This window comes from Suillus paluster (assembly GCF_016628075.1).
Source record: "Suillus paluster strain FC165 chromosome Unknown EDB91scaffold_79, whole genome shotgun sequence".
Classification (NCBI taxonomy): domain Eukaryota; kingdom Fungi; phylum Basidiomycota; class Agaricomycetes; order Boletales; family Suillaceae; genus Suillus; species Suillus paluster.
The window spans coordinates 111,519-134,948 of NW_024537639.1; the positions used below are offsets into that span (position 1 = coordinate 111,519).

General features: G+C 50.5%; 6 protein-coding genes across 6 annotated transcripts; 2 read left to right on the forward strand and 4 right to left on the reverse strand.

The window, feature by feature from the left end:
• Window positions 1-626: 626 nt before the first annotated feature.
• On the forward strand, window positions 627-2,006 carry EDB91DRAFT_817003 (ribosomal protein S9/S16-domain-containing protein). The gene is made up of 3 exons (XM_041328501.1): window positions 627-1,624; window positions 1,690-1,760; window positions 1,814-2,006. The coding sequence occupies exons 1-3, from the start codon at window positions 682-684 to the stop codon at window positions 1,832-1,834; spliced, it is 1,035 nt and encodes a 344-aa protein (XP_041172549.1). The 5' UTR covers window positions 627-681; the 3' UTR covers window positions 1,835-2,006.
• On the reverse strand, window positions 1,985-5,466 carry EDB91DRAFT_1160013 (glycoside hydrolase family 31 protein). The gene is made up of 8 exons (XM_041319768.1): window positions 4,730-5,466; window positions 4,046-4,674; window positions 3,701-3,970; window positions 3,544-3,645; window positions 3,298-3,496; window positions 2,988-3,231; window positions 2,771-2,912; window positions 1,985-2,712 (listed from the first exon to the last, which is right to left on the reverse strand). The coding sequence occupies exons 1-8, from the start codon at window positions 5,424-5,426 to the stop codon at window positions 2,080-2,082; spliced, it is 2,916 nt and encodes a 971-aa protein (XP_041172550.1). The 5' UTR covers window positions 5,427-5,466; the 3' UTR covers window positions 1,985-2,079.
• A 3,658-nt stretch (window positions 5,467-9,124) lies between these two features.
• Window positions 9,125-9,965, reverse strand: EDB91DRAFT_1160021 (uncharacterized protein; the record flags this gene model as incomplete). The annotated part of the gene is made up of 4 exons (XM_041319769.1): window positions 9,943-9,965; window positions 9,782-9,881; window positions 9,630-9,724; window positions 9,125-9,578 (listed from the first exon to the last, which is right to left on the reverse strand). Coding segments are annotated over exons 1-4 (545 nt in total), but the record flags the coding sequence as incomplete, so codon positions are not given.
• A 5,120-nt stretch (window positions 9,966-15,085) lies between these two features.
• On the forward strand, window positions 15,086-16,028 carry EDB91DRAFT_1339077 (uncharacterized protein). Its single transcript, XM_041325649.1, has 2 exons — window positions 15,086-15,752; window positions 15,804-16,028. Exons 1-2 carry the CDS (start codon window positions 15,258-15,260, stop codon window positions 15,840-15,842), a joined length of 534 nt encoding a protein of 177 aa, XP_041172552.1. The 5' UTR covers window positions 15,086-15,257; the 3' UTR covers window positions 15,843-16,028.
• A 790-nt stretch (window positions 16,029-16,818) lies between these two features.
• Window positions 16,819-20,411, reverse strand: EDB91DRAFT_1253132 (CHAT domain-containing protein; the record flags this gene model as incomplete). The annotated part of the gene is made up of 10 exons (XM_041323605.1): window positions 16,819-17,817; window positions 17,876-18,455; window positions 18,493-18,578; window positions 18,629-18,867; window positions 18,902-19,288; window positions 19,344-19,776; window positions 19,826-19,914; window positions 19,962-20,101; window positions 20,165-20,315; window positions 20,372-20,411. The coding sequence occupies 10 exons, from the start codon at window positions 20,409-20,411 to the stop codon at window positions 16,819-16,821; spliced, it is 3,144 nt and encodes a 1,047-aa protein (XP_041172553.1).
• Window positions 20,412-22,050: 1,639 nt separating this feature from the next.
• Window positions 22,051-22,746, reverse strand: EDB91DRAFT_1160070 (uncharacterized protein). The gene is made up of 3 exons (XM_041319770.1): window positions 22,558-22,746; window positions 22,442-22,508; window positions 22,051-22,385 (listed from the first exon to the last, which is right to left on the reverse strand). Exons 1-3 carry the CDS (start codon window positions 22,660-22,662, stop codon window positions 22,276-22,278), a joined length of 282 nt encoding a protein of 93 aa, XP_041172554.1. The 5' UTR covers window positions 22,663-22,746; the 3' UTR covers window positions 22,051-22,275.
• Between the last annotated feature and the right edge of the window lie 684 nt (window positions 22,747-23,430).

The window sequence follows — 23,430 nt, forward strand, 5'->3', positions numbered from 1 at the left end:
GCGCGTTAAAACATCATCACTGTAGTATAAAAAAACCGACCTTCTGCTGCTAATAGCTGAGCGATACCCTCCCATGACATCGAGGACGCAGTCACACCATGAATGAGCAGAGCTCTCCTGGAAGCAGTGGGACGCTGAAATGGACGTGCACATAAATGGCTTGTATGCGGTCAGAATCTTGCGAGTGAAGCCCGTATGAACGAAGAGATTCAGCACTCAATCTTGACTTAAATGACCGAGGGAGGAGGTAGAACCGCGTACGGAACATCCTGGCTGGAATAGCCGTAATAAGACACTGAAGAATAGAATAGACTAGAATGGGTATGCTTATCCCTCTGCTGCGAATTACCACTCCTGCAGGGCTCGGGGACCTGACAGCAAAGGGATCATGACGCGTCTGCTTAAATGCGAAAACCACTGGGGCGCGGGCATATCGTCGTCAACTCCAATGGATGAGATTAAGCGAAGGGAGGTGGAATTTGCCGCTAGGATCACCCGCTGAGTGTGCGATGATAGCGAGCTTACCGTGACAAGGTAATAGTTGAGTTGACCATGTGGACTGGTACACGACCAGGTACTTGAAAACATGACCGACCGCGTCTAAGTGTTATAGACCACGTGACTATAGTAAGTAACGACTTTTGATTTTTCTTTAGTTTACTCGAAAGAGTCAAAGACACTATGAACGTTTTGCGACGTCCGTCGGGCTTGTCCAGTTTTCGATTTTACTCAACGCAGACTACAAGACCGTTCGTTCCTCCTGCGTCTCTCAACCATATTGACTTCCGCCAACGTCAACGTGAAAAACCGCGCCCGGCCAGCCCATCATTCTATACCGCCCGCCCCGAATTCTACGACCAGCTTTCTTCATTGGAAACTGCTCTCCGGCATGCTAAAAACGCGCTCACAACATGCCACCTCCTTCCGCTTCCCCAGTTCGCCCGGGAAGCACTCCCTCCGCGCATCAACGCTTGGGTCGACAAGCGTGACCTCGGCCTGAAGCTGAGAAGCAACCTCACTACGAGCCGCTACAGAAGAGTGGTGCTCGTGCTCAACGAACTCGAGACCTATAGGTCTATCGCGGAGAAAGCTGGAATCGTTGAGTTGCAGGAAGGTATCAGAGGCATTACCGAGCTGTTCGAGCGTGCAGACGCAGCGACAATGCTCGCACGGGGCAAAGCCAAACCCGTCAAGTTCGACGAGTACGGACGCAGCTACACGCTAGGAAAGCGGAAGACAAGTTCTGCACGCGTGTGGATCGTACCTGTGCAACAACCACCACCTGCGGACCAGTCCATCACCTCCCAGCCTACCCCAGCAGCAATGAACACCGAATCTGCGCTTGCAGCCATACTCAATCCAAATCTGTCGAGGAAGAACGGAGAGCCAGTCACTGTCTCGCAAATTCTCGTGAACAACACCCCCCTCTCGACTTATTTCCCTATTCCCGCTGATCGCACCCGCGTGATTCACCCACTCAAACTCGCAGGTTTATTGGGCGCATACAATGTCTTTGCGATAGTACGCGGTGGAGGTACCTCTGGACAGAGTGGTGCGGTTGCACACGGTATCGCTAAGGGTCTAGCGGCGCATGAACCAGGTGTAGCGACGATTTTGAGGAAGGGTAAGTGTTATATTTCCATTTCTAACATCTTCCTTGACAATGTCGACTAACATCTTTGCTCCCAGGCAAACTCTTACGTCGTGATCCTCGTATGGTCGAGCGAAAAAAGCCTGGTCTTGCGAAGGCACGCAAGCGGGTATGTGTATTTTTCCTTGTATTCTTTCTCTCAATTACTCACCGTGCCCACAGTATGCTTGGGTCAAGCGGTAGTCTTGTTCCGTTACTTATTTCGTGTCGTATCTCGCGACGTTTCCCCTCATATACATCATCTCCTGCAATACAGCACCCGACATTTGGCACATCTCTAAGTTTTACTAAATATCTAAGGTGGTGCAAGCGGATTTCGAATCCGCTTGTAATAACTGATTACTGCGCGTCTAAGTACTAAGGCCAGCTCAAAGCATGTCATAAATTCGAAAGCAATGGACATATGTACAGCACGAACAATTAAGGTATCACTCCAACTTAACAACAACAACCCAATCCTCCACCAAGCGCACCGCAGGATCTTTAACGACCAATACACCCGCCTCACCCTCCTCCCCATCTGATCCAACACCAGGGGTATACTCCCATTCAAGCTCCCTCCCGCCCTCCAAGACCACACTCGAAGGCTTCTTCCCAAGTCCCATCATAACTACCTTTTCAATCCTCACATCCCCAACGCTCCGCGCGAACTCGTTGCCGGGGGAGTAGGCAGCCACTTCCGATCCTTCACTCGCACCTGGGCCTGCTGCGAGATCCGAAGACGAAATGCGCACCGCCTTCCCACCCTTTTTCTTCCCCTTCTCTTTCACGCTCTCCGCAACGAACTGCCTCCAAACAACATCCCCACCCACGTACCCATACGTCTCACCATCATCAACATATACTTCCCCGCGCGCATTCCCGATATTATCAAGTGCCACGCGGAGAGTAAACGGATCGTTTTTCATTAGCGGGGAAGAACGGCGCGGGCGCTCGCGTGTGGAGATGATGGATCCGCCGCGGATAAGGAGTGGGATTTGGTGCAAGTTGGCGGGGAGGGTTATGTGTCGGCCTTTGGGGGAACCGTGGTGGGCGTTGTGGGTGAAATAGTCGTAGTATACCTATGTGAAAATATTAGTGAGAGTGTAGAAGGGAAGGGAAGGGAGGGGAAGAACGAACCTGGTCCTCAGCAATATACACAGAAACCTCCTTCACCCCTTTCTGCGTCACGGGTTTAACAAGCAACCCAGACGAACCGATATAATACTGATCATCGATCCCAAACCCAGCTTCGTCCCCGGGGAACACCATGTATTGCGGCCTACACAAAAACAAAACAAAACACATCCTGTCAGTACGAGCTCCAACCCCCAAAGCAAAAAGTAAAGAAACGCACCTGAGGATAGGTACCCCACTCTCACTCGTCTCCCTAAACGCAGTATACCACACAGGTAACATCGAGTATCTCAGACGCAAGATATCCCGCACGAGAGACTTGTAAGGCTCCTCGAGGAGATACGGTTCTCGGCGTTTGGTATCGATATGCGCATGCGCGCGGAAGAAGGGTGAGAATGCACCGACTACGTACCATCGTACGAGCATCTCGGGTTCGGGGTTTCCGAAGAATCCCCCAACGTCAGCTGTAAGCAAGCGGGTATTAGACATGAGCATTGAGTTCAAACGATCTTTGATGAGACGTGACTTACATCCGGCAAAAGGCATCCCCCCAACTCCGTTTGCAAGCACCATCTTGATACCAACTGCCATATGTTCCCATGTACCGAGGTTGTCGCCCGTCCACATTGCGCCAAAACGTTGAGAGCCGGCGTAGAAGGCACGAGTGAGGACGAAGGGGCGACGAAGGGGATCAGTACGGGCTTCTGCTGCTTGGAATGTGTGATTCGCCTGTTCGAGGATCAGCATCTAAAGACATACACCTGATAACCACGTACGAAAAGCATTCCATTGATATTATGAACGTCTCTATGCTCCCAACCGCCGTAGTGGACGTTATCTTTTGGCATCGTGATTTCTGGGCCGTTAAACACAGACGGCTTAGACAAACGCGATGAGGACCGATAGACTATTCTGCATATGAGAAAAACGTACCTCGTTCATATCGTTCCAAATACCTACGTTATCCGTACTTTCAGTCCAGCTCCACTGTCCATTGATACTCTTCGTCTTGAAAAGCGAAATCCAAAAGTCCCAGGAACCAGGGTGGAAAAAGTCGATCCAGGAGGACGAGCCAGGCCAACACCATCCTTCGTATTCGCCCTCGCCACTCTTGGGTTTCACGAGAACGCCAAGTTCTGATGCGCGTTTGTACACGGGGTAGTCGTTTGCGCGTTTTAAATGGGGGTCGATGATCACTACCATCTGTGATCGTGCGCATGAGTATCGACCTCCTGGCTAACAACAAGAAAAAAAAATGAAACAAAAGAAGAAACGAACCTTGCGCTCGACAGCCTCAACATCCCGCGTCATCTCCACAGGATCAGGGAAGGTCTTCTTATTCCACATAAAATACCTATGATCTTCCGCATACTCAATGTCAAGCCAGAACACATCCACGGGGAAGTTTTCCTCGTCAAACCTCGTCTGCACGCCGCGCACGTCATCAGAGCTTACATAGTTCCACCTGCATTGGTGATAGCCAAGCGCCCAATGCGCAGGAAGAGGTGCAGTGCCTGTAAGGCGTGCGTATTGCTTGAATACGTCTTCGGGAGTGGGTCCTGGGATTAAGAATACGTCGAGGATGCCGGACTCGGATATCCAGTGCGTTTCGACGCCTTTCTTGGGTGTATGTGCGATATCGATCCAAGTTTCCGAAGCGAGGGCATTGAAGATGGCGACTGTTGATTGAGCAGAGTGTGCATGCATGAGCGGGATGGAGCCGTAGAGGGATACGGGTGAGTCTGAGAGGTATTCAAAGACGTCTGCGTTGTAGAGACGGAAGGGATCTGTGTATTGGGCGTTAGGGCCCGTTGTGCTTGGGAGGGAGAGGTTTGTGGCGTGTTGGGGGATGCCGTAGACGTGGGCGTGATTGGGGAAGGTGATGTCGAGGGAGAGGGATTCGGGGCCTGAGAGTGTGTGTTGGGAGTACTGTTTAATATGTTTGGAATATATGGGACGTACCTTTGGGTTTAGTGTCGGTCCATGAAGAGAAAGTTTCATCCCACCAGGCGTCTTGAGTGTCGCCCTCGAACCATACCGCGGGGTTGACTTGCAGGACGGTTTGACCCTCGCCCTCTTCCAGTGTAGAATCCTCCTTTGATCTGAAATGCTCCATATGCAGCAAACCACGCCCGTTCAACACGACCTGTTCCTTTCCGCCCCGAAAGAGCGTTATCTTGAGAGGGTTGAAATCAACGACGAGTTCCATATCCTTCTTCGGTCCGTAAACAGCTTTAACGTTCTTCTTGCCCACAGTCCATAGTACATCTTCACTGAGCAAAGGCTCTTGAACAAGCGCCCATTGTGCAGCTTCGTCGTAACGTTTACGGAGTCCATCGACTTCGTTCATACGTGTACGAACGACACCATCCTCGTGGATAATAACATCGAGGGTGAATTTAACGGAGGGATATATGGATGACTTGACGTCTGTAGTAAACCCTGGTTGGCGTGGATTCAGTAAAAGGGACGAGGGGGGTTCTATGGAGTAGGGAGAATGCCATGAAGATGGTGATTCTTGTGCGCGTGCAGCGAGGGCGCGCCCTCTACGGCAAAAACCTGATTGGGAGCAAGTTTTAAAATCGGACGCTTTGAATGCGAGGGCTGTTGGTAGGAGTAGCAGGAGAACAAAGGTCCCGGAGAAACCTAGGGACCGCATTTCTTAGCCCAAGATGAAAGTCACTGGCAGTTGGAAACTCAGGTACGGGTACAGTCGATTATGTAACCCACGCGCTAATACCTAGTAAGCTGTTGATACTGTGCAAGTCCATATAGATGAAGATACCCATCGAGCTCGGGTTAAAGCTGTATTAAACACCTCGAGCCCGGTGACGGAATATAGAATCAGCCCACTTCGTCTTCTAAGTGCTTTGATACAACATTGGCCACAAAATTCGGATCTCGAGTCCGTCGATAGGAAGGAAGCACTTGACTTGTGCATGAGCCACGAGTCGGGCCCTGCCCTGGACAGGGAATTCACAGAGGCTTGGAACACCAAATCTTTTCACAGAATTCCGTCATCCCAGGTGTTTACATGCTTTCAGAGATACTTCATAAAAGAGTCTGCAGCCGCCTCCTTGATCACTGTAACTACAAATAACTATCTGAAGTTCATTTACTGACGCAATCTCATGGGATAAGATGGACTGTATGATGTACTTTCAGTTTGGTGTATCATGGTGAAAGAGTCTGGCAGTCAATGACATCACAATAGGTGCGATCCCATCACGACTGGCAGTACTCGTATACATACGAGCACTTTCCCTCGATCAGCTCTAGCATTTCCTCTCGTCTAGCACTACCTTTACTTTCATCCTCGATACACCACTTTCTTCGCCAACTATGCCCACAATTGACAGATGTTCTATAGAACAGAGGGTCAACCACCCGTACACTGCGACCATTCTTGAGCCAGACGTTTCCAGGCAGACGTGAAAAACCGGCAAGGTTGATACGAGGGGGAAATTTTGAGACTCGCCAGGGGATTCTAGTATGTCCTTTCCTCTTGTCGTGATCGACTTCGTCTGGGAGCACATCCACCACTAGAAGCGCTCCTCACCAGAGCGTGAACAATCTTGCTCCAGGTACTCCCTACACGCCTAGAGGGTGTCTTTACAGGACCCCTGAGGATGCCATGGAACCCAAGCTGGCATTTCACCCACGTACACGCCATGTATGGTCACTATTCATGTCTCCCGTTCCCATGCAAACTGTCAGATCATCTGATATTCCTCCAGGAATGTTCGCGCACACAAACCAATAATACCTGATGTTATGGGCAGCCCGCAATCCTGAGACTCTTGCGGCATTCTAACAAGTATAAGAGCCAGATAAATCAGAACCAATGGCCCCTAACCTCTCCCCCTCTGCACATCCACGAAGATCAACCTCAACCTACCCAGTGCACATGGCAGTATGTGTCACCTATTGTACGACAATCATTAAATCATCGTTGACGCTACTGACATGGACAGCAACAGAGTCTACCTCTAAGGTGCGAGCCTCTCAGCAGTTATGAATCATGAGCCGACAATCGTCTGACGTGCTGAAGCGTAGACGACCCTGAGCCCCCAAAAGGCTGGAACTGACAAAATTGTTCCTGAAGACGGAGTCAAAGACATGCTCGCGGAGTCCATTGGCCAGCCAGTTGACAGTATCGGGGACATTCTCTAAGAAGTGCGCGGCGCTCATGTGTTTTCCTCTGAGAAACCCTTTTACTCGTGGGATTATGAGGATAATGAGGGAGCTATAATCATTAAGCCGGCGGCTAAGGAGGAACTTTGGAGGCAGATCGACGAGGATATCACGAAGGTGAAAGCGAAGGTGCTTAAGCTACTGTAGTAGTCTGATTTTCAGGGAGACCACGAACATGGATATCGGTGTTCAAGTCATGACACCTGAATGTGTATTGGTTCGTGTACTGCTACTCGTCGGGCATCATGAAGAACAGGCATAAATTGGTAGTATCGAGCGAATGCAGTGTGGGAGAAGATGACAGGGTATGAAGTGCTAGTGCGTGACGAAATGAATATTTAGTCTCCAGTGTACGTCCGCTTTGAAGGAATTAGAGAGAGATATCCGCCGCACATGCATATATGCTACAAACGAATAAATGATCAGAGGCCCTACATCATTGCATCTGGGAATTTGAGATGGGGTCGGGACACGGGGGTCCCGAGACTAGTTAGTAATGTCCTACATAGAGTCTCACTCTCAATGGACAAAAATTGGATACAAAAAAAAAAAAAAAAAATCAGAGATCCTGGTCTTCGAAGGAAATACATACAACTACAATATTTCTACGGTCCTGACTCCATCCATCATGTAGTGAACAGAAGCCACGTCTTCGACTCGTGCAATGATATTATGATCCGAGGCGATCCTCTTGTATTCTCCGCTGTGCTAGCAAAAATGCACCGAACGATTGTCCAAGACGAATGATCAATCGCAATGCTCGTGAGTGAGAATCTGAATCAACTAGCTCCTGTTCTACAGGAGAACCGCCAGGGAACTCGTCTAACGGAGACCCAGGCGCGGACAATAGTTAGAATCTTCACTCTACGTATCGTCTCCAGAGTCGAGCAGTTCCGCAAAGTCAGGTAGCTCGAGGGCGAGACGATCCCATGGACGGACAAGTAAGAATGTCTGCAGAGGGGGCCTTTCCGGCTTGAACTGAATGAGCGTCTCTTTTGTGGTGATCACCACGTCGAGAAGCCCGTCTGCCTTGACCCCATAGGAACGAGTCTCTTGGACTGGGCTACTATCCGTCGGACTTCCGTGACACGGAATGCAATGCAAGGGAGATGCAACCTGCAGTTTGCGAAATGAGGAGCGCTCATGTTGTCAAGTCGGTCCTAAAGTTTCCAAGTCAACTCCACAGCCACTGTATGTCGCAGTGAAGAGACCGCTGTCTGTATCTCGTCTTTAGACACAGATGGGAGGGTGCATGGTGGAGCTGCATATGAAGTAATGCCGGCTGGAAGACAACTACTGAACTCGGAGGATCTCCGACCCAGTCCAGAGCATTGATTCCGAATTGATTGAATGCATGATACTTACTTGCTTCCAAGGCACGACACGACATGCAAGAGCATCTGCATTTGGGTAAACGATAGCTAGATGTTGAACAAGCTGTGTTGCCTCCTAGTGTTGATCTAGCATCGAACAGTGCGATGACCTGAGATCCTTGATGAAATAGAGACTATGCGAGAAAAATAAAACGTACCTTAACTAAGAGAAGCGAATGAATGTTTCGTTCGCAAATATGAACACAAGGTCAAATTCTGTTCTCGGGTCCCGGACCTGCTTCTGTCCACAGAGGGCCTTGTTAAGGAGAGCTGACCATTGACGGACTAGTCACGATGGCAGTTGGCGTTATCATAAGGAGGGCATGGGGAGTCTATCTCACCCTGGTTGCATCATCAAGCGCGTGATACCAGTCGGGTTTTCATGCCACAGCAAACGAGTGATTGGCCTAAGCGCCGTAGTAGCTGTCATCCGCGTCGATCTCTTGTGTGAGCATCTCGTCAGTGGTCAGTAAATTCCATGCACAGCAATCGTTTTCAACAAGGCTCCGATTCGAAGGAGGATCAACATATTTACGAGCTGGATAGAGGAACAACCTCACAAACTATGAATGAATTAGTAGTTTTTTTTCGGTCAGTAAGACCCAAACACGAACGTGTCGCATCCTGACAATGGATCCGCGGTCTCCAATCAGCAGGGCTCCATTGAGGGAGGGTCAAAACACTCACAAGCTGCCAACGGATCGGCAATGTCTTCGGTCAGCGAGAGTCGTGCTCGAACCAAGACATGTGCGCATGCGGCGAGGGGAACGTAGAGGGGCAGGAGAAGGACTTTCTGTCATCTGGAACCGGGTATGTATTGATATCGTACAGTAATACAACATGTATTAATAATAAAACTACATGGATGGACATGTACTCGGCGGCAGCGTGACTCAATCATCGATATCCCACTTGGGAATTGGTAACCTGGGAGGCAGTTTCCTCCATCCCCTGACTGGTTCAGAAACCTCGGCAACGAAAGGGATATCCTTTATAATCACTGACTGCCCCGGTTCGCAGTCATATACAGCATTCAAGCTGCTGGGGGTGCGCTCTCGTGGCTCTGGGGAGGCAGCCGCTCGAAGTCGGGTATCTGGCTCGACACCGTCTAATTGGGAGCGCTGAGTAGCACGTCGCTTGCCCAATCGCAGGGAATTCTTCAATGCATCAATTGAAAAGAAATGGGATAGAGTTGATGAAGCTGATGAAGACCCCGATGCGTCAAAAGATTTGCCAGCAGGACTCTGGCATATAATAAATACGAGTACAAGCATGCATGTAAAAACGATACGCACCTTTGGACTGGACTGCCCTTCTTGAACTCTCATACGCTTCGTAGGGAACAGCGGGCATTTCACATTCAAGCGCAATCGATTGAGTGGGCGAGGAGCTGAACAAAGAATTTGTTCTTCGGTGAGGAAGACGTCACCAAAGGCAGTGTACTCGCCTTCCGAGTCTGTGATGACATCGGACTCCACGCAAACGTCTGAAAAGGACGAGAGGCCAGGCGGGAGGTGGAGGCTCACGTGCGGTGCGGTAGATTTCGGCTAGATGAGCCGTCAGCGCAGAAAAGAGAGAGAGAGAGAGAGAGAAGAGGAATATGCTCACCATTGTTTTACAGACAGATTAATTAGCAGTACTTAGGGATGCTCATCTGGAAGTTCTGCGCCTTTATATTGCATGCCAAGCATCCACAGGTGAATTATACGCGTACCTGACTGGCCACGGAAACCACTGAACACAATAGTCGTACCCTCTGTAAATCCAGCAACATCGCTCGGAATTGTCAATGGCTTTGTTCAAGCTGTGTTCAGAGCTAGTCCAAGCGAAGCAACACAAAAACGGATTGAAACGCATAAATAAGCATCAACAACACGGCCAAGCCTGCCTTTGAACTAGTGTTGCCACGAAGCGAACTGAACCAAATCGAAGTAGAAATTAGATACACTTCGGTACACTTCGATGTGGAGTTGAAGTAAGTCGAAGTGCGCTTCGTTCCACTTCGCGAAGTCGGCAATAGGCGGGACAGTTGACAGAAATAATAGGTTGACCAAAATATTATCCACCTCTTCAGCAATAAAATCTGACGTGGAATTCAGCCGGTCTTGCTTGTAAGAGAATGCAGTGCCTCGAGCACCAATGATGATGGACTGGCACGCCAAAGTGTGTGCGTCTCTTTGCTGGAAGAGAACTTGGAAGATACGTTCAAAACGGACAGATGAAGCTTGCGCGGGAAGGACATCCATTGCGACACGGAAAAGCAGCGGGAATGCTCTCTTTTTGTAAACAGATATGCCATTTGCAATTTTGCATCCGGAACATTAAAAGATCGATTGATCCGTGCATGGTTGCGACGGAGCAGAAATTGTGCATCATCCTCGCGGGAGGTGAAGTAGTGTGTCCAAGGAAGAGGCTACTGCGACCTGGGGCCTGGTCTTTGCCAATGGCATGATTCATACACAGCCAGAAGTGTAAAGCCTATGAGGTCCTGCATATCATAGAGCGTGGATGTCACTCGATAGCGTGAAGTTGAACAAGACGGGCATTCAGGATCCTAGTGTGTAATGGTTCATCTGTTACTACCTTCTCAAATACTAGGAGGGCAGCTCAGGGTGCGCGGATGTCGCCCGAAACTGGATGGCCCTGGAGTGCGTTCAAACCTCGATATCCGGTTGGTCGAACTCCGGCATAAGGCTGGCAGCCTCGTGTCTTCCTTCAACCACTGGTAGGGTACCGCACGGGTAACACCGAGGGTCGGAAAGTTGACACCGTACCCTCCACGGGTACGGGTACACACTGACCCGTCAATGTCACGGTTTATGGAAAACACTGCGGTGTCTCTGAACACTGCGGGTACATTACCAAGAAGAGTGTATTAACAATAATCAAATAAATAGTATTACTTTTCTTTGTCGTCCTCCTCGGCTTCGACTTCGTTTCGCTTCCGTTTTTGAGTCCTTACAGAGGCTAGAAGGTCCTCCATCGCCAGAAGATCACTTCTGCCCCAGGCTCCAAGGCAGAGAAAGGTATCAATTGTTGATGGTGCGAGTCAGTTGCGAGTAAAGTGAAGGAGCTGCCGGCCCTGCGAGAAGACACGTTCAACCGCAGTTGATGTTGCTGAGCAAGATAATAAGTACTGATTGATTGAAAGAGGATTCGAGGGTGACATACCTGGGACAGAGAGATAGTCTAGTGCCATCCGATGCAATATTGGATAAGTACGGCAGTTTTTTTGCCACCATGCAAGTGGGTCCTTTGTCTTCACAGTTGGTAATCGAAGGAACTCGTCCAGCTCGCTACTAGTAGTACGAGACATGGAACCAAGTGAGTAGTCGCCGAAGTCATCCTCGTTCGACTCAATGGACTTACTGGTCTCGAGTTTTTGCCTTGGCTTTATGGTAGTGACTCGAGCTTCTCCGCAGCGAAGTGTCAGCTCGATAACTTAATTGCTAGAATGATTCACAGGGGCACGAAAGACATGACAGAGATCAGTATAGCATTTGGCAGTTGGGTTTTCAACGTTCAGTGGCCGTCAGCCTCTCACTGCTCAGGTTCTCGATTCGGTAAGTCATACCCGCCCAAACACCGTCAACCCGCGGTGAATGGCCACGGTATGCTCAAGGGTACGACTATCCTACAGTACTGTACCCGTACCCTCCAAACCCGTCAGCATAGAACTGCGGTGTTACCCGTACCCGTGCGTTTCCCTATCAACCAGGCAAGCGCCCACTTGTCTTTCAGCTGCATTCCACTACCATTCAACGAGCTGATCATAGTCCTACAACCGATTCGAACATCCATCCATTCAATCCAAGCGGCCTTGAAACATTGCTATCACTCCACAGCTTGACCGTTTCCGAGCTGCCTAGCCTAATACCGTTGAACACACTGACTGGACAGCCTGACGCCCAAACATAGCTTCATTGAAACAATTCAAATTACAGCTTAGACTTTGATTCTTCAATCAAGCGTACGTCCCTCGCGATAGCCGTCACCTGTAAGATGTCCAACTGACACACTGTCGAACAGAACTAGTATTTTCTCGACGATTGCGTCACGTTTTATCATCAATCTCTGTCGATGAGTGACCAGGATCAGTGTCAGTATCTCCTTCTCTTATCTCCTCTCGCGGTCTGACCTCACTATTAACAGTTCCTCGATCGTCTGAAGGGCCTTGGGAGAAGCTGTCTCGGGTCGCTGTCCCGGGTGCTGAATTTGACTCCCCTGAACGCCAGTCACATCCAAAATGTTTGAAAGGGACCCGGGTGGACCTTCTCGACTACATCTACGGATTGTTAGACAACCGAGAAAAGAGTCAAATCATTTGGCTGCATGGCACAGCAGGCGTCGGAAAGTCTGCTGTTGCGTTCACTGTAGCTGAAAGGATGAGATCTCTGAAAGTGACGGAGGAGACGAAGATCGAAACACGGCTCGCGGGGACATTCTTTTTCTCTCGCAATCACACACAACGCAGCACGACTGGACATTTCTTTGCGACGCTTGCCTACCAGCTTGCGAGCAATTTTCCCAGCGTAAAGACACACGTGAGGGGAGCTATCCTGGAGAATCCTGCGGTTCTATACCCCAGCAAATCTCTTCTCGGTCAGATGAAGGCGTTATTTCGCCGGCCTCTCTCGAACCTTCAATGGAGACTGCGCGAGTGTATGCCTCCGATGTTTGTTATCGATGCCCTTGATGAATGTAAATCCGAAACCGTCGCTGAGCTGATCTCCCTGCTTGGCCAAGCTCTTCGCGATCCTGATCTTCCCGTGATCCACATTCTGCTCACGAGTCGCTTGGAAGAGCGTATCCGTAAAGCCATTCAAAACGACGAGATGCGCTCGCTGGTGTGCGAGATACCGGTGAACACTTCTGGGGAGGGCGTTTTTGGGACCATCTCATTAGACGGCGCAGATGTTGACAACGACATTTGTATTTTCTTGCAGCATTCCTTCACGGAGCTGCAAAGTCGCCATTCTGATTTCCCGCAGCCCACCGCGGATAAGCTTGCACGCCTGGCAAGCCGAGCAGGCAGACGTTTCATCGTGGCGACTACGATGATGATGTTTATTGATGATGGAGATAATGATCCCAGTGACCAACTCGAGCTCATGCTCGAGCTAACGAGCAAACTGCTGCCAGGGACGGAGGTGTACAAGTTATACGATGCTATCCTTTCCACATGTGCTAACCCCAAGCAAGCATATCTGCACTTATCTGTTGTTGCTGCCCTGGTTGACCCTATGCCGATCTCACAAATTTCTAAACTCCTTGGGCCTCGTCAGGGCAGTGATGTCGAGACAACACTAATGCAGCTACGTTCTGTCATGGACATTCCTACCAACGGTGATCTCCCCGTGAATATCTATCACTCGTCCATTCGTGACTATGTTTCCGACCCCTCTAACTGCAGCCTCCCTCGAGTACGCGATATTCCATCTCCCCATTCCCTACTCGTCCATTCCTCTCTCCATTTGATGGTGAAGGAGATTCCAGAAAGTACGGCCCTCCTGGATGCGCTCTTAGAATTGAAGGAGCACAGCCAAATTATGCAAACCCACGACACCCAGAGCTTACAACAATCATTAGTCTTCATCGTCGAGCCACCAGAACCACTGCACGTTCTTACGGGTCTGCTATGGCTTCGGGGAGTTCGCGGTCCGGGTTCGCGGTCCTGGCTAGAAACCCCAGATGGACGTGCATGGCTGCAGACCCAAGGAGGGGATGACTGGTTGCAGACCGAGGAGGGGAGGAACTGGCTGCCCACTCGCAAGGGGGGGAACTGGCTGCAAACGCACGCGGGGAACACATGGCTGCAGACCAAGAGCGGGGGAGAGTGGCTGCAGAGTGGGAGAGGGTGGCTATGGGCTCAGAAATGGCGACAAGTCGCTGGACACTCTGGCGAGCCAAAATGGCTAGACACCCAGAGCGAGCGAGAGTTACTGGAAACGAACGGAAGGCAAAATGGGCTGGAGACGGAGAGAGAGTTGCTGGAGACCAATGGAGGGCAAGAGTTGCTGGAGACCGAGAGAGAGTTGCTGGAGACCAACGGAAGGCAAGAGTCACTGGAGACCCAGAGAGAGTCGATGGTGACCAACAGAGGGCAAAAGGGGCTGGAGACCAAGGGAGGGCAACAGTGGTTACAGACCTTGAATGGGAGGGTGTGGCTGCAGACCCGGAGTGGGGGAGAGTGGCTGCAGATTGGGAGTGGGGGAGAGTGGCTGCAGATTGGGAGTGGGGGAGAGTGGCTGCAGACTGAGATAGGGCAACAGTGGCTGCAGGCTGAGAGAGGGCAACAGTGGCTGCAGACCGAGGGAGGGCAACAGTGGCTGCAGGCTGAGGGAGGGCAACAGTGGTTACAGACCCGGAGTGGGGGAGAGTGGCTGCAGATTGGGAGTGGGGGAGAGTGGCTGCAGACTGAGATAGGGCAACAGTGGCTGCAGGCTGAGAGAGGGCAACAGTGGCTGCAGACCCGGGGTGGGGGAAAGTGGCTGCAGATTGGGAGAGGGCAACAGTGGCTGCAGACCGAGATAGGGCAACAGTGGCTGCAGGCTGAGGGAGGGCGACAGTGGTTACAGACCTGGAGTGGGGGAGAGTGGCTGCAGAACGAGATAGGGCAACAGTGGCTGCAGACCGAGGGAGGGCAACAGTGGCTGCAGACCCAGAGTGGGAGGGAGTGGCTGCAGACCCAGAGTGGGGGAGAGTGGCTGCAGACCCACCACGGGCAAGAGTGGCTGCATAGTACTCCAGGAGGGCAAGAGTGGCTGCGGACCCCGAGAGCCGGCCTGCCAAGCACGAGCGTGCGAGAGTGGCTGAAAAAAAGCAGCGCACAAGAGTGGCTGCAGACCTGGCAAGGGCGAAAGTGGCTGCAGACACAGAGCGCGCGAGAGTGGCTACAGACGCCCCATGGTCAAACATGGCAGATGACTCCAGCAGCATCTGTCTGGGTCACAATGGCAGAATTCTCGGGCACATTGGAAGCCATCAGCAAGTACACAATCGTCCCAGAGATGCCTTTACGGCCAGCTTTTCAAGTCATCGAACAGTTCAAGAACTTGCCAAATTTCTTGGGCTTTCCGGCATTCCTGACATTTCAACCCCAGGATCACTCCACACATGCGTTCCAAGAAGATCGTCGTTTACCAGACATAGAGGTCATCTATGCTATGACGGCGTTTGCAATTTTTGCAAAAGAAGCACGGGAACAAAGCCGATCAGCCTCTGACGCTCTGAAGTACGCATGTCAAAATTGGTCCTTCCATCTCTCGCGAGCTCCTAGTCCATGGGATGATAGGCTCAATACTTTATTCAAGCTCTTCTGGGACCACCACTTACTCGCCTGGCTCGAAAGGCAGTGGTGCTTGAAAGGCTTGCGGTCTTGTCTCCTTGTTTTATCTGAAGGACAGAAACTTGCAAGGGTGTGTGTTCTCGATATTTTTCGTGATTCAGCACCTGACCTGCGCATATAGGAACGCCTCCAAGCTCTGCCGGGGCCATCTCAGTCATGAGTTTGAAGCTGTCGATTTTGTACATCCCGTCACGCTGTCTTGTTATTGCGCATTGATTATTTTCATATCATTCTTTTACGTTACTCCGGTGTCTTTAGCTTTCATTCGAAGTATTTCCAGCAGAACGTCCGTTTCCAAGTCATTGGGCGAGAGAAATAAAAGTGTTGCTTTTTGTCATCTCCTCCGGCTATAAATTGAACAGTATATCAGGACTACTTGTTGGCCAGTGTGGGTGTATACAGCACCTCACGATACACCATTCACACTGCCAGCGTACAACAGGTCAATACTAACGGCACCAATAGATCGTGTAGAGGCAAAATGTGCACTAAGGAGATTGTCACCGCCGTGAGGGCCGAGGCACGGGCACTCCTCGCGCGCTGGTTCTCAAACTGTTGTTTGATGCCCGCATAGCCTGCCCAGTCGACTCGATGTAGATAATACGAGCCACCTCCGCTACCCCATGAAACGCTGCCAGAGCGGTAGGATCGTTCAGAGACGTCAAAGATCGCGCTTATATCATCCACCTGCGAAATTCACATGAGATAAAATGTATGAAGAAGAATGCGGCATCACAGTCAAGTACTACGTAGGTAGGATGTGAGAAGCCGAAAGGCAGCGTGGAGCAGCGGGAAGGGTGAGAGAGGCGCTGCCCCACAAGGTATGCACGGCAGGAAGCAGCTGGCAAGGAGGGAAAACTGAGAAGCAGCGGAAAGAAGCGGGGGCGGGAGGAAGCTGTGAAAGCCAGCGTGAAGGGGATCGTGAACAGGGGTGAAGCATCAATGCAGAGGTGCGAAGCCTTGAAGCGTCAAGCTACACGCGTCAGAGAACTAGGCAGTTTTTGCATCAAGGTTTGTGTCTTATCACACACCTTTAAGCTTCAATATGACATTATCGCCTGACATACTACTTATTGAAGATTTGTATCAAGTTCGGCGTGTTCAAAATAAACAAACCCTATGTACGACATGAAAAACTACACACCAATATGAATGAAGACGATTCTCTGCTCAAGCGGCACCTTCTTTTTCACGGCGTCTTTAGCCGCATTGAGTGCCAAGGCGGCCTTCGTACAGTCCATGACACCATCCTCTAAATCCTCGAACATCTTCTCATAGAAAGCTTCAACGACGTGTTTTGCGACAGCGTCGTCGACCGCCCACAGAGTGCCAATAACGCTCTTGAATCCAGAAAACTGCAGACCAGCTGCGAGGTGGATCACTTCATCGGGAGTCTGCTCGTCCCCAACGGCGGTATGACACGCCGACAAGAACGCGAACTCAGCTTGCGGAGCATCGTTTTCCATGATATCAAGTAACGTGAGCGGTTTATCTCTCATCGCGAAACGCGAATAGTAAGGCTGGTCCCGGTCCTGCTTGCCATGACAAGCGAGGTGAACCCACGTGTTACATCGCAAAGCTTCGAGTGCACCCGCCTGTGTGGCTTCTTCTCCAGAAAGACGAGTGAATTTGATTTGTGCAGGAATGAGCTCACGGACGAGCTCGAGCTCGCTGTCTACAGCGTTGAGCGGCTTGCCTTGCTCTGCCCCCGGCTCTCCTTGTCCGATCGCCACGAAGGAAGGCGTTGCATGCACCTTCATCGTCTGTCGAGATCTGATCAAAGCCGAAAGCGTTGGGGTATAGGAGCAGACGTAGAGATCCTCTAGGCATGATTCTCGCCCAGAGCGGTCGGCCTTCGTTCGGAAGGGGTGAGCTGCATGAAGAGGAATGGAAGTGAAGGCTGCGGTCGGACATAACCAGATTCGAGAGCGGTGCTGTAATTTGAAGTCGCGCTGGAGTACGTTGACGATAGGTAGCATGATCCCGTCCCATACCCTCCGCAAGAGCACTCGCAACTCCGTCCTCCGCTCTGTTGGGCCCTTAAGAGCTGCCTGCCGTATCTCTCTGGCGAAGTCATCCTTGAGCTTCTCAATATCTGCGAGGGCGAAAAGGAAAGGGAACGTGGTAGGACTCCCCTGACGTCGGGACAATAATGGCGTTGCACGAATATTTACTCGCGATGAGGATGATGACTGGGCCATGGCATGCTGCCGCTTGCAAGTCTTCGTATGATGGTGGTAGCAGGAATCGCGAGAAACCGTCAAGATTTTGGATTTCAGCCAGTGTAGCTTCCCATTGCGTCGTAAGTATCCTATACTCTATCGCTACCCGATCAGCAACAGCCGGGTCTGTGCTGACCGTGGAACCCTGAGCATCAGACAGCCGCTTGCTGAGCTCCGAGAATTTCTGAGCTAGTGGTAGACTGGCGGACTCGAGGTCGTCCAGTGGAGTCCTAAGTCGAGAGGCCAGTGACCATTGTTGACCGCGACCCCGTTCCTCAAGTTCAACCGCTCGCTTCAGATCCTTACGACGGATGGCGCATGATGCGGCATTTACTGACAATTGTGCAGCACGAACAGCGGTTGCAGCATTGCGCCGCTCGATAATCGAGGATCGCGTCATAACATGTTTGTCGAAAAGATCCAAACACGTGTGGTATGCTTCGAGGGCAGATTCATGTTGGTGAACTTCTGCTTGGCGAGCCCACTCAATAGCCTCCCAGATGCGCTCTGGAAATCCTTGAGTAGATGCTGTGATGCTAGCCTGAAGTTCTCTACTGCGAGTGACAAATCAGCAGGCTCATGCTGCACGCAGTAACGAGCCATATAGGCCTCTCGTAGCTTGAAGTAGGAGTAGTGTCGGTCGGGGTGGAGTGGTGGCAAAGCCGCCAGCGACTCTTTGCAAAGATAGATAGCTTCCTCAACATCTTCATTCTCCCCGGCATACACTGAAACGAGAGCAGAGTGCAGAGCTCAAATTGTTCAGAAATCTATGATGCTCTGGGTCGCCAGGCTGCTTTGACCGAAGTGATGTGCGGTACAGAGAGATAGCCTCGTTAATATCTTCGCTGACGTGCACTTCATCATATCTCTTATGGAGTATGGTGGCAAGGTTGCTAAGCGTGGCGTCACGTTTCGGAAGCCCGGGCGGGCACAACGTCAGTGCCTCGCGAGCGAGACTGACAGCTGCGTTGATGTCATTAATGTCATCGCGTTGTACGAAACGGGTTTGAAGTGCGAACTCCCAAGTTAATCAATGGTATATAGCGAAATTCATGCCCAAGAGGGCGCAGCCGTAGCGCTTCTTCACATAAAGAGATGGCCTCGTCCAGGTCATGAGATTTGCGTTCGTGAGAAAAGCGGCATTGGAGTGAGGTGGCCAAGTCGTTCAAATAGGTATCACGGCCAGGATATCCCTCGGGGCACAGAGAAAGGACGTCACGACCAAGTCGTATGCTCTCGTCTATATCAACAATGCCACCATATTGCTCAAACCGTCTGGCGAGTGCCAATGAAAGCTTGTGGAGGGAACTGGGATGGCGTTGCTGGCCCAGAGGACAGAGCTCCAGCACGAGTCGTCGAAGGCGAATGCCTTCGTCAGATGGGTCTATTGGAAGATTGTTGCATGTGCCAATCACATAATTGATAGCACTGTCCTACACCATCGCTACGAAGGTGGGTGCCCTCTGGACAGAGAGACAGTAGCTTGCAGCACAGTTGCGCAGTTTCGTGGATATTGATAGTACCCTCCTTACTGTAGCACCAGGTCAATGCTGTAATAAGATGATACAGAGACAATGGATGGTCGGGGTGGCCCTGCGGACGCAATGCAAGGGCATCACGGAACTGAGGGATCATAGTGTCGATGTATTGAATATAATTGCAAATGTAACCTTGAAGGTGGGCGCAAGCGAGGTTGGTAATAGCGGCAGCGTGGTCAGGATGGCCGACCGGACACTGGGTCACGACCCACTTAAAATGATTCACAGCGTCATCCAAGTGAGAGACGCCACTCTCGCTCTTCATGAACGCGAAAAGTTGTGTATGTCCTGCATCTGTGCGCCGAGAAATCTTGCATTCAACGATTGGCTGTAGCTTGCGTCCTTTCAGATGAGCCAAAAGCACGGGTTTTGGCGTCACTCACGTCAAGCAACACGGTTCCACAAGCATACACGAGAGCAACTTTCAGTGTGAGAGAAGGGCAGATGTCATCAATGGGTGGGAAGGACAGGTCTACGAAAAGTTAGTGACGTATTAATACTAGCAAGCAGATCACTTACCAAAAGGTTCATCGCCATGATCGAGCAGCTCGTCCCATGATGGTTCAAATTTTCCAATGAGTTTCCCATGGCCTAACGTTCGACCGAGTTCAAAAGATGCCCTGATTTCTAGTGATAACTTAGGTGTCGCATCTGGTGATCTGCAAGTTAAACAGGTGATAAGTCCTGGGATCACATCCGCAAGTCTCCGTAGAAGTCTTTACATGTTCAGAGTATCGCCCCACGCTACAGTGCTGTCGGATGACAGGACTCGGAGGGCTGATTTCCAGCGTCTTCTGGAGTCGAGTTTGATGGATACGTAAATGCCTGCGGGTATGCGGAAGGAGGGGACTTGAATATTTTTTCCGCTGACCACTTAGTAGAGCGTGAGGATCACAAAACGAATACCAAGGTGATATGGAGTGGCCCACCTTCAAGTCTGATAAATTGGCATTCCAAGCTACCGGTCATGGTACAAGGATGGGCGTAGGGATATGGGGACTGTGAATGAAGTTCGGAGGGAGAGAATAAATGGGTTAGGATGCAACGCGACGCATGTTCTACACGTTGTCAATGGCTGATCGCCATGGTCCTGATTCCACTAGGAGCCAAACACGCCAATTATGTCCCGAAGCGGGCACGAACTAGTCGAGAACATCGATTATGTATTTGTGCCCTCAACACGATATTAACGCACCGGTAAGTACCTGCGACGACGTGCGTGTATCGTAGTCTCCCCTAGCCAGACCAATCCAAGGACTCCGAAGATAGGATGAATTTTCTTCGAGGAAATTTGCAAACCTGGCCTTGTTCAATGGGAATTGCCGCCTACATAATTCGAGTGCCGCGCTTGGGCCGCGTAGCATCAGTCTGCACACCACGAAGGTTCATCGATGTTCATCCATCATCGCTTTGCCTTCATGTGACATGTCCGAGTCCGCCTCGGACGACAACGAAAAATCCGAGCCAATAGCATCAATGTGTCCTCCGCTCACAGTTGGTTTCATCCGACGAAGACGAGAAGAAGAAAAAGTCAACTTAGCGCTTGTAATTTAAAGATCACGGGCCGGCTCCGTCTTTTGACCATGAGCCTGGACGTGTTATCGGGACATTCTCGAGCCGTCCCATCAAGGTGATTAGTAAGCTAGATAAGAAACGGAATGCAAAAAATCTTAAGGAGAGATTCGCAGTGGTCCATGATGACTTTCGACCGCCTTCCTGGCGGGGGCCCTCCTGTATGCATAAACCATGGCTCAACAATCTCTCTCTTCGTAATAAAACAGTGAAATAGGTGAGTCATCGTCTGCGATCTCAGACGATCTCAACGAAATACCTCTGCATTATTGGTTTAGGTTCCTCTTGCATGGGTTCTGACGGAGCGTCTCTGATGAGGACCGATACCCGTGCACGATACTGCACACCATCATTCATTATAGAAACTGCCAGTTGAGGTTAGTTCGTGTACTTACACGTCTGTTGTCTTGGCTGACGCTCTCATCTTAGATCCGTTTGTGATGTACCTCGTCGATGTCAACAAACCAACTGGCAGAATTCCCTTACCTCCTTCACAGCTTGACCATCCTTTATCTCCGCCAAATGATACTCCACGGTAGTTAGATACCAATCTACTACAACCAGGTGGTTCAAGAACAAGTTGAAACTGGTGGCTCGAGAACAGGTTGAGATGCACGCTCCTACCCAGCGTTCTTCTCGAGGTGGAGGCATTGTCCGACCGCAGATATGTATGTATGTATGATTGAAAACTTATGCAAAACAGTCTCACCAATTCCACACCACCATCCGCTCTTCTGTCCCAGTAGCGGTAGTGAGGAGTGGGTAAAGGCGTGGAGTTTTGAACTGGGCTATCGACTACATATTTCAGCTATTAATGCCATGTCGCCCCCCTCCCACCCTCGAACGGCTGCTGGGTAAGGGCGTGGTTACGACGCTGTCTGTGGCACAATTGACAATGTCAAATTAGAAGCTATCGTTTCGACGATTCCCATCAGCGACTTTGACAATCTCTGCGAGATTTGATCAGCAATTCGTGTGAGCTTTACTTCTCCTGCTCATAGTACATGCACTCGTGTCCAGCATATAAAAGAGGTGCGCTCAGACAACCATGACAAACGCTAAAATTCACTGACATAGAATCACGAAGATAAAAGATATCATTACATTACCTGGCACGAATGCTCCATAAAAAAAAGCATAAAAAATATGCTACAGTACATCGCTGCATGACTGAAGATTTGGTCCAAATATAAAAGCGTCAAGCGGCGAAGATTACCAGATGTCTATATTCGAGTAGGGATGAATGGAATGGGAGAGACAGTCATTGGAAGAGAACATTCACTACTTCACTCTGTGCAAAGCCTGAATTACAGTGTGGGCACCGTCGCTGACGAGTCGAGATCCTTGCCTCGACGCACTGTTTGCAGAACGCTGGAAAGGAGAGTATTAGATCGCTCGTGCGTAAGATTTCCATTAATGATACGTACTATGCGAGCACTTGGTGAGAGCGACTCCGCGCATATTTTCTTTACATGTCGAGCATTTAATGAGTCTCTGTTAGCTGTGTTAATAATCGTTTCCAAAAACCGAGGATACGGCATACCCAGACAGACGCCGCCTCTTCCATCAGTTCTGCTTCCTTTTCGCTGGCTGAAGTAGACTTGAGTTTCTTGGCCTCAGCACGAAGTTTATCAACATCGGCTTGCATACGAGCAAGTTCGTCGTCCCTTTTGAATAGAACACCCTTGAGATAGTGGATGTTGGCGTATTTGTCGTCAGCGAGTTTTCGAACCTAGGCAAAGAAGTTATGGATATGGACCGACATCGCGGATGTAAAATCGCACATTCTTCATCATCTCTTCGGCACTCTCGACCTGCTTCTTGTACATCAGGGCATCGGCGTCAAGAGCGTTGATTCTTATTTCTGCGTCATCTACCATTCGGTGCAGACGCTGGTTGACCGCTTCGAGATGACCCTGAGTCGAGACGGCGACGGTTAGAGACTTAGGAGAGGCAGAATGTAAAAAAAAAAAAAACGCACTACTTGTTGTTGCAGGTTTTTCTCGCTGTCAGCCAGCCGTTCAACAACCTTGGCTTGCTTCTCGAGGTTCCGAATAACATTCTTCCGCTCAACGTCAACGGACTCCCTGTCGCGCATTGCCGCAAAGTACTTATTATCCGCCTTGGCTTTCTGGAGACAACGCGTACACTTGACCCTGCCAGACAAATCAGCAAGGACGACGTACCTCGTGTGCGCTCTTGGCGACCTTTTCTTCCGCCGCGGCCAAGCCCATTATCTTGTTTTTTAACTGCCCATCCAAAGCCCCCCATGCTCCCGTAAGTGTTTCCACCTCTGCATAAATTGCGTCCTGCACCTGCTGATGTTCCTCTGCAAGAAGGCGCAATTTCTGGAGTTCATCTTCTTTCACTTGTAATTGCCTAGCGAGGTCTGAAGAAGAGGCATCTCCAAGGATGG